At 48.9% G+C, this 14,414-nt stretch overlaps 1 protein-coding gene across 1 annotated transcript in view; it reads left to right on the top strand.

Moving 5' to 3' along the window:
• LOC139394451 (alpha-2-macroglobulin receptor-associated protein-like) overlaps positions 1-12,541 on the top strand; it is a 38,718-nt gene extending 26,177 nt beyond the window's left edge. Inside the window, exons 3-10 of the mRNA XM_071142520.1 lie at positions 3,146-3,276; positions 4,091-4,211; positions 6,568-6,658; positions 6,910-6,974; positions 7,044-7,126; positions 7,238-7,288; positions 9,109-9,234; positions 10,849-12,541. Coding sequence (XP_070998621.1) covers positions 3,146-3,276; positions 4,091-4,211; positions 6,568-6,658; positions 6,910-6,974; positions 7,044-7,126; positions 7,238-7,288; positions 9,109-9,234; positions 10,849-10,917 — 737 coding nt within the window. The 3' untranslated portion in view covers positions 10,918-12,541. The remainder of the gene's footprint in view (positions 1-3,145; positions 3,277-4,090; positions 4,212-6,567; positions 6,659-6,909; positions 6,975-7,043; positions 7,127-7,237; positions 7,289-9,108; positions 9,235-10,848) is intronic.
• The last annotated feature ends 1,873 nt before the right edge of the window (positions 12,542-14,414 follow it).

Genomic DNA, 14,414 nt, shown 5'->3' with positions numbered 1-14,414 from the left:
AACAGTTGGTTTTCTAGAGAGAGACAGAGCTGCTTTATAAACAGTTGGTTTTCTAGAGAGAGGCAGAGTTGCTTTATAAACAGTTGGTTTTCTAGAGAGAGCAGAGCTGCTTTAAAAAAGCAGAAAGGGCCTTGGGGACGGTGTGTGGCTTGTTATGTCTTGGGGGTGTGAAGGCCTTGGGGAAGGTGTGTGGCTTGTTATAATGTCTTGGGGGTGTGAAGGCCTTGGGGAAGGTGTGTGGCTTGTTATGTCTTGGGGTGTGAAGGCCTTGGGGAAGGTGTGTGGCTTGTTATAATGTCTCAGGGGTGTGAAGGCCTTGGGGAAGGTGTGGCTTCTTATGTCTTGGGGGTGTGAAGGCCTTGGGGACGGTGTGTGGCTTGTTATAATGGCGTGGGGGTGTGAAGGCCTTGGGGAAGGTGTGTGGCTTGTTATAATGTGGTGGGGGTGTGAAGGCCTTGGGGAAGGTGTGTGACTTGTTGGGGTGTGAAGGCCTTGGGGAAGGTGTGTGGCTTGTTATAATGTCTCAGGGGTGTGAAGGCCTTGGGGAAGGTGTGTGGCTTGTTATAATGTCTCAGGGGTGTGAAGGCCTTGGGGAAGGTGTGTGAGTAGCTTGTTATAATGTCTCAGGGGTGTGAAGGCCTTGGGGAAGGTGTGTGGCTTGTTATAATGTCTCAGGGGTGTGAAGGCCTTGGGGAAGGTGTGTGGCTTGTTATAATGTCTCAGGGGTGTGAAGGCTTTGGGGAAGGTGTGTGGCTTGTTATAATGTTTAAGGGGTGTGAAGGCCTTGGGGAAGGTGTATGGCTTGTTATAATGTCTCAGGGGTGTGAATGGCTTGGGGAAGGTGTGTGGCTTGTTATAATGTCTCAGGGGTGTGAAGGCCTTGGGGAAGGTGTGTGGCTTGTTATAATGTCTCAGGGGTGTGAAGGCCTTGGGGAAGGTGTGTGGCTTGTTATAATGTCTCAGGGGTGTGAATGGCTTGGGGAAGGTGTGTGGCTTGTTATAATGTCTTGGGGGTGTGAAGGCCTTGGGGAAGGTGTGTGGCTTGTTATGTCTTGGGGGTGTGAAGGCCTTGGGGAAGGTGTGTGGCTTGTTATAATGTCTCAGGGGTGTGAAGGCCTTGGGGAAGGTGTGGCTTGTTATGTCTTGGGGGTGTGAAGGCCTTGGGGACGGTGTGTGGCTTGTTATAATGGCGTGGGGGTGTGAAGGCCTTGGGGAAGGTGTGTGGCTTGTTATAATGTGGTGGGGATGTGAAGGCCTTGGGGAAGGTGTGTGACTTGTTGGGGTGTGAAGGCCTTGGGGAAGGTGTGTGGCTTGTTATAATGTCTCAGGGGTGTGAAGGCCTTGGAAGGTGTGTGGCTTGTTATAATGTCTCAGGGGTGTGAAGGCCTTGGGGAAGGTGTGTGGCTTGTTATAATGTCTCAGGGGTGTGAAGGCCTTGGGGAAGGTGTGTGGCTTGTTATAATGTCTCGGGTGTGAAGGCCTTGGGGAAGGTGTGTGGCTTGTTATAATGTCTCAGGGGTGTGAAGGCCTTGGGGAAGGTGTGTGGCTTGTTATAATGTCTCAGGGGTGTGAAGGCCTTGGGGAAGGTGTGTGGCTTGTTATAATGTCTCAGGGGTGTGAAGGCCTTGGGGAAGGTGTGTGGCTTGTTATAATGGCGTGGGGGTATAAAGGCCTTGGGGAAGGTGTGTGGCTTGTTATAATGTCTCGGGTGTGAAGGCCTTGGGGAAGGTGTGTGGCTTGTTATAATGTCTCAGGGGTGTGAAGGCCTTGGGGAAGGTGTGTGACTTGTTATAATGTGGTGGGGGTGTGAAGGCCTTGGGGAAGGTGTGTGGCTTGTTATACTGTCTCAGGGGTGTGAAGGCCTTGGGGAAGGTGTGTGGCTTGTTATAATGTCTCAGGGGTGTGAAGGCATTGGGGAAGGTGTGTGGCTTGTTATAATGTCTCAGGGGTGTGAAGACCTTGGGGAAGGTGTGTGGCTTGTTATAATGTCTCAGGGGTGTGAAGGCCTTGGGGAAGGTGTGTGGCTTGTTATAATGTCTCAGGGGTGTGAAGGCCTTGGGGAAGGTGTGTGGCTTGTTATAATGTCTCAGGGGTGTGAAGGCCTTGGGGAAGGTGTGTGGCTTGTTATAATGTCTCAGGGGTGTGAAGGCCTTGGGGAAGGTGTGTGGCTTGTTATAATGTCTCAGGGGTGTGAAGGCCTTGGGGAAGGTGTGTGGCTTGTTATAATGTCTCAGGGGTGTGAAGGCCTTGGGGAAGGTGTGTGGCTTGTTATAATGTCTCAGGGGTGTGAAGGCCTTGGGGAAGGTGTGAGTTGGACCTAAGAACAGCCCTTAGCCGTGGTATATTCTCCATCTACCACACCCCCTCGAGCATTATTGCTTAAATATTACATATTTTTTTATAACTAAACCAAGATGGACCACAGCCTGTCATTTCCAATGAGGGGGGGCAAATTAATCATAGTGGGCAGAGCCAAGCACGAGCTAGCGAGATCCTATTGGCTGTTTCTAGCATGTATTTGCATATTTGTGTTAGGTAACGCCGACTCTGAAGTGCATGTGTGCAATAACTAAATTCAACCCTTAAGTAACTCCTTTATAAACAACTATTTTACTTTAAAAAAAAAAACTTTAACAATGAATGAAGTCTACAAAACTTAGTCCACTCTGTTAAATAACAGATTGTAATTTGGGGTAACAGAGAACTGTATCGAGATCAAATGTTTAATCGATGAGATAATGAGCAGAACGTCGTCCAAAATCCTCCCATCTCCACCTTCCCCCACCGCCGGCCGCTGGGCTTCCTCTCATCACCATATTTGGTAGTGAGTGGAAACGCCAACCGGATGCCATTTTGTGTCTCCACTCCACCCCAGTGATCCTGGCTAAGTATGGGATAGTATGGTTAACTGCCGTCCATTTTGTGTCTCCCCTCCACCCCAGTGATCCTGGCTAAGTATGGGATAGTATGGTTAACTGGCGTCCATTTTGTGTCTTCCCCTCCACCCCAGTGATCCTGGCTAAGTATGGGATAGTATGGTTAACTGGCGTCCATTTTGTGTCTCCACTCCACCCCAGTGATCCTGGCTAAGTATGGGATAGTATGGTTAACTGGCGTCCATTTTTTGTCTTCCCCTCCACCCCAGTGATCCTGGCTAAGTATGGGATGGATGGGAAGAAGGACACCAGACCTCTAGAATCTAACAACCTGAAGGACCATGACATCAGAGAAGGAGACATGTTTGATGACCCCAGACTGGACAAACTGTGGAATAAGGTGAGGGAGGGAGGGACGGGGTGGGGGGAGGAGGAGGGAGGGGTGGGGTGAGGAGGAGGGTCGGACGGGGTGGGGGGAGGAGGTGGGGAGGAGGGAGGGAGGTGGGGACGGGGAGGGAGGAGGAGGAGGAGGAGGGACGCGGTGGGGGGGAGGAGGAGGGTCGGACGGGGTGGGAGGAGGAGGAGGAAGGGGGGGGGGGTGGGGGAGGAGGAGGGAGGGGGGCGGGGTGGGGGGAGGAGGATGAGGGAGGGATGGGGTGGGGGGAGGGCACTTGTTCTCTTCTCTTACTCTTCTCTTACCAGTAATTTCCTTTCAAATCACTGATCAGAAATATGATAATAACTCCCCCCTAGGCCACGCCTCCACCAACCCAATGGCTTTAGATTAGTGGGAAGTAGTGAACGAGTGAACACTTCAGGAGAAAGGTGATATGATTGGGACGCACAGCCAGTTTCAGTATAACAGCGTCCATTTTGGGGATGAGCGTGCTCAGTTTCTCTTCCTCTATGGCTTTCACCCCAGTTTACAACCCAAGAAGCCATTTTGGGGCAACTTGTCCTCAGTTTCTCTCCCTCTATGGATTTCACCCCAGTTTACAACCCAAGAAGCCATTTTGGGGCAACTTGTCCTCAGTTTCTCTCCCTCTATGGCTTTCACCCCAGTTTACAACCCAAGAAGCCATTTTGGGGCAACTTGTCCTCAGTTTCTCTCCCTCTATGGCTTTCACCCCAGTTTACAACCCAAGAAGCCATTTTGGGGCGACTTGTCCTCATTCTTCCTTCTAACAGTGTAGTGGAAATGTGTTTCCCTACAGGCTAAGAGTTCTGGTAAGTTCTCAGAGGAGGAGATGCAGAGTCTGAAGAGGGAGTTTCAACACCACAAGGACAAGATCAGCGAGTACAACATCGTCATGGATACCGTCAGCCGCACGGAGGGTGAGAGGGCTTTTTACGCTCGTTCATGTCTGTCGTTCTGCCTCTCTCTCTCTCCTCCTCTCCTCTCTCCTCTCCTCTCTCTCCTCTCTCTCTCCTCTCTCTCTCTCCTCTCTCTCCTCTCTCCTCTCCTCTCCTCTCCTCTCTCCTCTCCTCTCTCCTCCTTTCCTCTCCTCTAGTGATTGTCAGTGTTACCCAGTGATGAAGTGTCACTTGGTTTAGGTTTAATTATAATGTAGTTGTTTGACAGCTGGTGATTGTGTGAAATATTACTTTTGGTTTTGTTGACAGCTGTTTTATTGATGAAAGTTAGTAGTGGCAGTGATTGTGATGTGATGGTTTTCTCCAGTAAGAGAGTAAGTCACTCTGGATACCACTGTCTGCTAAACGACCTTCATGTATTTGTTATTGTCTCCCCGTCTGTCTTCTCTCCCTCCTCATCTGTCCCTCCCTCCTCCAATCCTGTCCTTCTCTCCCTCCTCATCTGTCCCTCCCTCCTCAAATCCTGTCCTTCTCTCCCTCCTCAAATCCTGTCCTTCTCTCCCTCCTCATCTGTCCCTCCCTCCTCAAATCCTGTCCTTCTCTCCCTCCTCATCTGTCCCTCCCTCCTCCAATCCTGTCCTTCTCTCCCTCCTCATCTGTCCCTCGCTCCTCCAATCCTGTCCTTCTCTCCCTCCTCATCTGTCCCTCCCTCCTCCAATCCTGTTCTTCTCTCCCTCCTCATCTGTCCCCCCTCCTCCAATCCTGTCCTTCTCTCCCTCCTCATCTGTCCCTCCCTCCTCCAATCCTGTCCTTCTCTCCCTCCTCATCTGTCCCTCCCTCCTCCAATCCTGTCCTTCTCTCCCTCCTCATCTGTCCCTCGCTCCTCCAATCCTGTCCTTCTCTCCCTCCTCATCTGTCCCTCGCTCCTCCAATCCTGTCTTTCTCTCCCTCCTCATCTGTCCCTCCCTCCTCCAATCCTGTCCTTCTCTCCCTCCTCATCTGTCCCTCCCTCCTCCAATCCTGTCCTTCTCTCCCTCCTCATCTGTCCCTCCCTCCTCCAATCCTGTCCTTCTCTCCCTCCTCATCTGTCCCTCCCTCCTCCAATCCTGTCCTTCTCTCCCTCCTCATCTGTCCCTCCCTCCTCCAATCCTGTCCTTCTCTCCCTCCTCATCTGTCCCTCCCTCCTCCAATCCTGTCCTTCTCTCCCTCCTCATCTCTCCCTCCCTCCTCCAATTCTGTCCTTCTCTCCCTCCTCATCTGTCCCTCCCTCCTCCAATCCTGTCCTTCTCTCCCTCCTCATCTGTCCCTCCCTCCTCCAATCCTGTCCTTCTCTCCCTCCTCATCTGTCCCTCCCTCCTCCAATCCTGTCCTTCTCTCCCTCCTCATCTGTCCCTCCCTCCTCCAATCCTGTCCTTCTCTCCCTCCTCATCCGTCCCTCCCTCCTCCAATCCTGTCCTTCTCTCCCTCCTCATCCGTCTCTCCCTCCTCCAATCCTGTCCTTCTCTCCCTCCTCATCCGTCCCTCCCTCCTCCAATCCTGTCCTTCTCTCCCTCCTCATCCGTCCCTCCCTCCTCCAATCCCGTCCTTCTCTCCCTCCTCATCCGTCTCTCCCTCCTCCAATCCCGTCCTTCTCTCCCTCCTCATCCGTCTCTCCCTCCTCCAATCCCGTCCTTCTCTCCCTCCTCATCCGTCTCTCCCTCCTCCAATCCCGTCCTTCTCTCCCTCCTCATCCGTCTCTCCCTCCTCCAATCCCGTCCTTCTCTCCCTCCTCCAATCCCATCCTACTCTCCCTCCTCTAATCCCGTCTCTCCCTCCTCCTCTCCCCATCTCTCTCCACCCACCCCTCTCCCCATCTCTCTCCATCCCCTCCCCATCTCTCTCCATCCCCTCCCCATCTCTCTCCATCCCCTCCCCCTCTCTCTCCATCCCCTTCCTCTCTCCATCCCCTTCCTCTCTCCATCCCCTCCCTCTCTCCATCCCCTCCCTCTCTCCATCCCCTCCCTCTCCCCCATCTCTCTCCATCCCCTCCCTCTCCCCCATCTCTCTCCCTCTCCTCCCTCTCTCCATCCCCTCCCTCATCTCTCCCCATCTCCTCCCTCATCTCTCTCCATCCCCTCCCTCTCTCCATCCCCTCCCTCTCCATCCCTCCCTCTCCCCCCCATCTCTCTCCCTCTCCTCCCTCTCTCCATCCCCTCCCTCATCTCTCCCCATCCCCTCCCTCATCTCTCTCCATCCCCTCCCTCTCCCCCATCCCCTCCCTCTCCCCCATCCCCTCCCTCTCCATCCCTCCCTCTCCCCCCCATCTCTCTCCCTCCCCTCCCTCTCCCCCATCCCCTCCCTCTCTCCACCCCCCCCCCCCCCCCCCCCCCCCCTATAGAGATCCATAAGAATGTGATCTCTCCATTAGAAGGGGAAGTTAAACAACATGTCCTGCATCAGAAACACACCGACCTGAAGGACAAGATGAGGTGTGTATTAACGCTGTGTGTGTGTGTCCTGTGTGTTTTAACGGTGTGTGTGTGCATTAACGTTGTGTGTGTGTGTGCGTTTTTAAGGTTGTTTGTGTGCTTTAATGGTGTGTGTGTGTGTGTTTTAACGGTGTGTGTGTGTTTTAATGGTGTGTGTGTGTGTTTGTTTTAACGGTTTGTGTGTGTTTTAATGGTGTGTGTGTGTGTTTTAACGGTTTGTGTGTGTTTTAATGGTGTGTGTGTGTGTGTAGGGATCTGAACCAGGGCTTTGAACGCCTGAGGAAACTCAGCCACGAAGGCTTCAGCGAGGACAGCGGTGAGTGGTACACACACACACACACAGTTGAGTGTGACTAGTTGTGATGTCCCCCTCCCTCCTCTCCAGAGTTTAAAGAGCCCAGGGTGATAGAGCTGTGGGAGATGGCACAGAGAGCCAACCTGACTGGGGATGAACTGGACTCGCTCAAGGTGTGTGTGTGTTTTCTTTCCATATCTGTTTTAAAGTGATCACTTTTCACAGTCTGGATCATAATGTTCTGTCCGGTTTGGGTGTCTCTCTCCCTGTGTTTGTGAGATCAGGAGGAACTGAAGCACTTTGAGACCAAGGTAGAGAAGCACAGCCACTACCAGGTAACCAATCAATATCAATTATTAATCAAGCAGTTTTTTTCCCTCATCGATCTACACACACAATACCCCATAATGACATCACAATACCCCATAATGACATCACAATACCCCATAATGACATCACAATACCCCATAATGACATCACAATACCCCATAATGACAAAGCAAAAAAAACTAAAATATGACATTTGCATAAGTATTCAGACCCTTTACTCAGTACTTTGTTGAAGCACATTTGGCAGCGATTACAGCCTTGAGTCTTCTTGGGTATGACTCTACAAGCTCGGTACATCTGTATTTGGGGAGTTTCTCTCATTCTTCTCTGCAGATCTTCTCAAGCTCTGTCAGGTTGGACGGGGAGTGTTGCTACACAGCTATTTTTTTAGGTCTCTCCAGAGATGTTTGATCATGTTCAAGTCTGGGCTCTGGCTGGGCCACTCAAGGACATTCAGAGACTTGTCCCGAAGCCGCTCCTGTGTTGTCTTGGCTGTGTGCTTAGGGTCGTTGACCTGTTGGAAGGTGAACCTTCACCCCAGTCTGAGGTCATGAGCTCTCTGGAGCAGGTTATCAAGGATCTTTCTGTACTTTACTCTGTTCATCTTTGCCTCGATCCTGACTAGTCTCCCTGCCGCTGAAAAACACTGTATGATGCTGCCACCTCCATGCTTCACCGTAGGGATGGGGCCAGGTTTCCTCCAGACTTGTTTTTCATGTTCTGGGAATCTTTAGATGCCTTTTGGCAAACTCCAAGCGGGCTGTCATGTTCCTTTTACTGAGGAGTGGCTTCCGTCTGGCCACTCTACCATAAAGGCCTGATTGGTGGAGTGCTGCAGAGATGGTTGTCCTTCTGGAAGGTTCTCCTGTCTCCACAGAGGAACTCTGGAGCTCTGTCAGAGTGACCATCGGGTTCTTGGTCACCTCCCTGACCATGGCCCTTCTCCACCGATTGCTCAGTTTGGCTTGGTGGCCAGCTCTATGAAGAGTCTTGGTGGTTCCAAACTTCTTCCATTTCAGAATGATGGAGGCCACTGTGTTCTTGGGGACCTTCAATGCAGCAGATATGTTTTGGTACCCTTCCCCAGATCTGTGCCTCGACACAATCCTGTCTTGGAGCTCTACGGACAATTCCTTCGACCTCATGGCTTGGTTTTCGCTCTGACATGAACTGTCAACTGTGGGACCTTTTATATAGACAGGTGTGTGCCTTTCCAAATCACGTCCAATCAATTGAATTTACCACAGGTGGACTCTAATCAAGTTGTAGAAACATCTCAAGAAAGATCAATGGAAACAGGATGCATCTGAGCTCCATTTAGAGTCTCATAGTGAAGGGTTTGAATAAATAATGTATTTCTGGTTTTTATTTTGTTTACATTTGCAAAGATTTAGAAATTTGTTGTTACTCCATTTTAGAATAAGGATGTGACTTAACAACATGTGGAAAAGTGAAGTTCTGAATACACTGTCTCTTATTCACCTCCCTTGATGTCCCAAATGGACCCTTACGCCCTTAAGGCACTTAGAGATCTGAGAGGGTTTGACAGGTGTAAGCTATATGGTGCTTTCACCAAGCAAGTGCCTAGGGCGTAGGGTCCATTTGGGATAGGACCACTCACTTTCTCCTCCCTCCCTCTCTCTCCTCTCTGATTCTCTCTCTTCCCTCTCTCCTCCCCGATTCTCTCTCATCTCTCCTCCCTGATTCTCTCTCTTCTCTCTCTCCCCCTGCTCCTCTCCCCCCCTGCTTCTCTTGCTTCTCTCTCTCCCCTCTCTCTCCCCCCTACCTCTCTCCCTCTCCCCCCTGCCTCCCTCCCCCTCCTCAGGAACAGTTGGAGTTATCCCACCAGAAGCTGAGACATGTAGAAGCTCTAGGAGACAACGACCACATCCTGAGAAACCAGGAGAGATACAATAACCTGGCCGAGAAGACAAGAGAGATGGGATACAAGGTAGGAGAAATGCAATAACCTGGCCGAGAAGACCAGAGAGATGGGATACAAGGTAGGAGAGAGACAATAACCTGACAGAGAAGACTAGAGAGACAATAACCTGGCAGAGAAGACTAGAGGCAATAGCCTGGCAGAGAAGACCAGAGAGACGGGATACAAGGTAGGAGAGAGACAATAACCTGACAGAGAAGACTAGAGAGACAATAACCTGGCAGAGAAGACTAGAGACAATAACATGGCAGAGAAGACTAGAGACAATAACCTGGCAGAGAAGACTAGATACAATTACCTGGCAGAGAAGACCAGAGAGACAATAACCTGGCAGAGAAGACCAGAGAGACAATAACCTGGCAGAGAAGACCAGAGAGACGGGATACAAGGTAGGAGAGAGACAATAACCTGACAGAGAAGACTAGAGAGACAATAACCTGGCAGAGAAGACTAGAGACAATAGCCTGGCAGAAAAGACTAGAGACAATAACATGGCAGAGAAGACTAGAGACAATAACCTGGCAGAGAAGACTAGAGAGACAATAACCTGGCAGAGAAGACTAGAGAGACAATAACCTGGCAGAGAAGACTAGAGAGACAATAACCTGGCAGAGAAGACTGGAGAGACAATAACCTGGCAGAGAAGACTGGAGAGACAATAACCTGGCAGAGAAGACTAGAGAGACAATAACCTGGCAGAGAAGACTAGAGAGACAATAACCTGGCAGAGAAGACTGGAGAGACAATAACCTGGCAGAGAAGACTGGAGAGACAATAACCTGGCAGAGAAGACTAGAGAGACAATAACCTGGCAGAGAAGACTAGAGACAATAACCTGGCAGAGAAGACTAGAGACAATAACCTGGCAGAGAAGACTAGAGACAATAACCTGGCAGAGAAGACTAGAGAGACAATAACCTGGCAGAGAAGACTAGAGAGACAATAACCTGGCAGAGAAGACTAGAGAGACAATAACCTGGCAGAGAAGACTGGAGAGACAATAACCTGGCAGAGAAGACTGGAGAGACAATAACCTGGCAGAGAAGACTAGAGAGACAATAACCTGGCAGAGAAGACTAGAGAGACAATAACCTGGCAGAGAAGACTAGAGAGACAATAACCTGGCAGAGAAGACTAGAGACAATAACCTGGCAGAGAAGACTAGAGAGACAATAACCTGGCAGAGAAGACTAGAGAGACAATAACCTGGCAGAGAAGACTAGAGACAATAACCTGGCAGAGAAGACTAGAGACAATAACCTGGCAGAGAAGACTAGAGAGACCATAACCTGGCAGAGAAGACTAGAGAGACCATAACCTGGCAGAGAAGACTAGAGACAATAACCTGGCAGAGAAGACTAGAGAGACAATAACCTGGCAGAGAAGACTAGAGACAATAACCTGGCAGAGAAGACTAGAGAGACAATAACCTGGCAGAGAAGACTAGAGAGACAATAACCTGGCAGAGAGATAGGAGAGAGACAACCTGGCAGAAAAGACCAGAGAGATGTGGTACAAGGTAGGAGAGAGACAATAACCTGACAGAAGACCAGAGAGACAATAACCTGGCAGAAAAGACTAGAGATTTGTTGTAACGCCTCTCTCTCTTTCTTTCTCTCTCAGATGAAGAAGCACATGCAGGATTTAACCAGCAAGATCTCCCGTAAAGGACTGGACCGTAACGAACTGTAAGGGGTTCCTCAGACGAGGCCCTGGGGGGGGGGGGGAACGACAGAAGGCTGTGTGTTTTCAACATCGGGACTCGAAACAACAAATGAAGTCTTGCTTCGTGTTTTTCTTGCCACAGTGGTTCAGAGTGTGGCGATGCTGCTGTCATGACAACCCTACGATGAACTGCTAATCTGCCCGTCTATATATACACACAGACACACACACACACACCACACACACACTTCCGTCCACATTGCTCTCTTGTAGACTACTTTTAATGAAATCAGTGTTTTTCCGCGTAAATCTAATTTGTGATTATGTTCCATTTTAATAATGACGAGGCTGCTTCTAATCTCAAATGGCACCCTATTCCCTACATAGTGCACTACGTTTGACCAGGGGCCCTATGGAACCCTATTCCCTACATAGTGCACTACGTGTGACCAGGGGTCCTATGGAAGTAGTGCACTGTGTTGGGAATAGGGTGCCATATGGGGTGGAGAACGTGTCTTTCAGTGCCACTACTTGTTCTGTGTAAATATGTATATATATATACCTATTGTAGGTACATCTGATTATGCCCGTGTACCAAATGTCACCCTATTCCCTACATAGTGCACTACTTTTAACCAGAGCCCCCGTACGTTCTTGATCAAACACCTAATAACTTTGATCAAGAGTTTTATTCTGAAAGTATTTGAGACGACCACATATTACCACCATCGAACCCTTCTAGGGAAATAGCTGCGTCGCCGTAGTAACACGCGGTATCAGTGGATTTGACGACGTCGCCGTAGTAACACGTGGTATCAGTGGATTTGACTACATCACCATAGTAACACCTAGTATCATTGGTATTTCAACAATAGCAGTAGCTTAATATCAGCAAATCTCAAGAACTCCTCCTTGACCTTTGGCCTAATGGTGAAATCCCCGAGCGGTTTCCATCCTCTCTGGCAACTCGGTTAGGACGGACTTCTGTATCTTTTGTAGTGACTTGGTGTGTTGATATTCAATGTCTGCTTTCAGCGTTTTATTCATCTACCAAAATTAGGTGCCCTTCTTTTTGCGAGGTTATTGTAAAACCTCTCTGATCTTTTGTGGTTGAAATTCACAGCTCGATTTGAAGGACCGTACAATTATCTGTATGTGTGGGGTTGGAGTGATGAGGTAAGTCATTCAACAGTCATGTTGAACACTGTCCTTGCAGACAGAGTGAGTCCTTGTAACTGATGTGGCTTTAAGTACATATTTACTACGGCACTTAATTAGCCTTGATATAACAATGGGGTTGAATACTTGACTCATGAACATTTCATTTTTTAAATGTATTTGTCAAAATAATAATCCAAAAAATATAATTTGACATGATGGGAGTATTGTGTGTAGGCCCAGTGGAGAAAAATAATCTAAACTGAATCCATTTTAAATTAAAGCTGTAACACAAGGGGGCTGTATTAACCAATCAGAGTGTTACTGAGAGAACCAGTCATGATTGTAAATCGATGTTAACAGTCTTTGAACCAGTCTTATTGGCCCATGTGGGCGGGGCATCCTGAAGATGCAAAACACTGTAATAACAAAAATGAATCAAATATAGATCGAAACAAATTTTCAAAAAAGCAATAAAACACCTTTTCTCCCATTTTCTCGTCATCTGGATATTTTGAAGAAATTGGTACACAATGAGCATAACATAATTTAACAGAATTACTTTTACTATTGTAGGCCTAAACATATGTTTAAAGCCTTACTGATGAATCATGTGTAGTTCACATGGGAATGGAACATAAAACCTGTTTCTGGCACCATGACAACGAACAACAGTCACTGGAAACTATGAGTGCTGTCTTCACTAATGATCTCTTTTAAACTACAGAAACTGATGGCTTTAGAGACACCAGAAGCCTCAGTATCTCAGAGGGCTCCGACCCTACGGCAGTAACCAGACGGTTGTTAGTCCAACCCTACGGCAGTAACCAGACGGTTGTTAGTCCAACCCTACGGCAGTAACCAGACGGTTGTTAGTCCAACCCTACGGCAGTAACCAGACGGTTGTTAGTCCAACCCTACGGCAGTAACCAGACGGTTGTTAGTCCAACCCTACGGCAGTAACCAGACGGTTGTTAGTCCAACCCTACGGCAGTAACCAGACGGTTGTTAGTCCAACCCTACGGCAGTAACCAGACGGTTGTTAGTCCAACCCTACGGCAGTAACCAGACGGTTGTTAGTCCAACCCTACGGCAGTAACCAGACGGTTGTTAGTCCAACCCTACGGCAGTAACCAGACGGTTGTTAGTCCAACCCTACGGCAGTAACCAGACGGTTGTTAGTCCAACCCTACGGCAGTAACCAGACGGTTGTTAGTCCAACCCTACGGCAGTAACCAGACGGTTGTTAGTCCAACCCTATGGCAGTAACCAGATGGTTGTTAGTCCAACCCTACGGCAGTAACCAGACGGTTGTTAGTCCAACCCTATGGCAGTAACCAGACGGTTGTTAGTCCAACCCTACGGCAGTAACCAGACGGTTGTTAGTCCAACCCTACGGCAGTAACCAGATGGTTGTTAGGCCAACCCTACGGCAGTAACCAGATGGTTGTTAGTCCAACCCTACGGCAGTAACCAGACGGTTGTTAGTCCAACCCTACGGCAGTAACCAGACGGTTGTTAGTCCAACCCTACGGCAGTAACCAGACGGTTGTTAGTCCAACCCTACGGCAGTAACCAGATGGTTGTTAGTTCAACCCTACGGCAGTAACCAGATGGTTGTTAGTCCAACCCTACGGCAGTAATCAGATGGTTGTTAGTCCAACCCTACGGCAGTAACCAGATGGGTGTTAGTCCAACCCTACGGCAGTAACCAGATGGTTGTTAGTTCAACGTTCTGGCAGACATCGAAACGGTGAAATAACACATATGGAATCATGTAGTAACCAAAAAAGTGTTAAACAAATCAATTTATTTTATATTTGAGATTCTACAAAGAAGCCACCCTTTGCCTTGATGACAGCTTTGCACACTCTTGGTATTCTCTCAACCAGATTCACCTGGAATGCATTTCAATGAACAGGTGTACCTTGTTAAAAGTTCATTTGTGGAATTTCTTTCCTTCTTAATGCGTTTGAGCCAATCAGTTGTGTTGTGACAAGGTAGGGATGTTATACAGAAGATAGCCCTATTTGGTAAAAGACCAAGTCCATATCATGGCAAGAACAGCTCAAATAAGCAAAGAGAAACAACAGTCCATCGTTACTTTAAGACATGAAGGTCAGTCAATACGGAACATTTCAAGAACTTTGAAACTTTCTTCAAGTGCGGTCTTAAAAACCATCAAGCGCTGTGATGAAACTGTCTCTCATGAGGACCGCCACAGGAAAGGAAGACCCAGAGTTACCTCTGCTGCAGAGGATACGTTCATTAGAGTTACCTGTCTCTCATGAGGACCGCCACAGGAAAGGAAGTCCCAGAGTTACTTCTGCTGCAGAGGATACGTTCATTAGAGTTACCCGTCTCTC

The sequence above is a fragment of the Oncorhynchus clarkii genome, unplaced genomic scaffold, assembly GCF_045791955.1.
Source record: "Oncorhynchus clarkii lewisi isolate Uvic-CL-2024 unplaced genomic scaffold, UVic_Ocla_1.0 unplaced_contig_9841_pilon_pilon, whole genome shotgun sequence".
Taxonomy (NCBI): Eukaryota; Metazoa; Chordata; class Actinopteri; order Salmoniformes; family Salmonidae; genus Oncorhynchus; species Oncorhynchus clarkii.
This window is presented reverse-complemented; position numbering and strand designations above follow the sequence as displayed.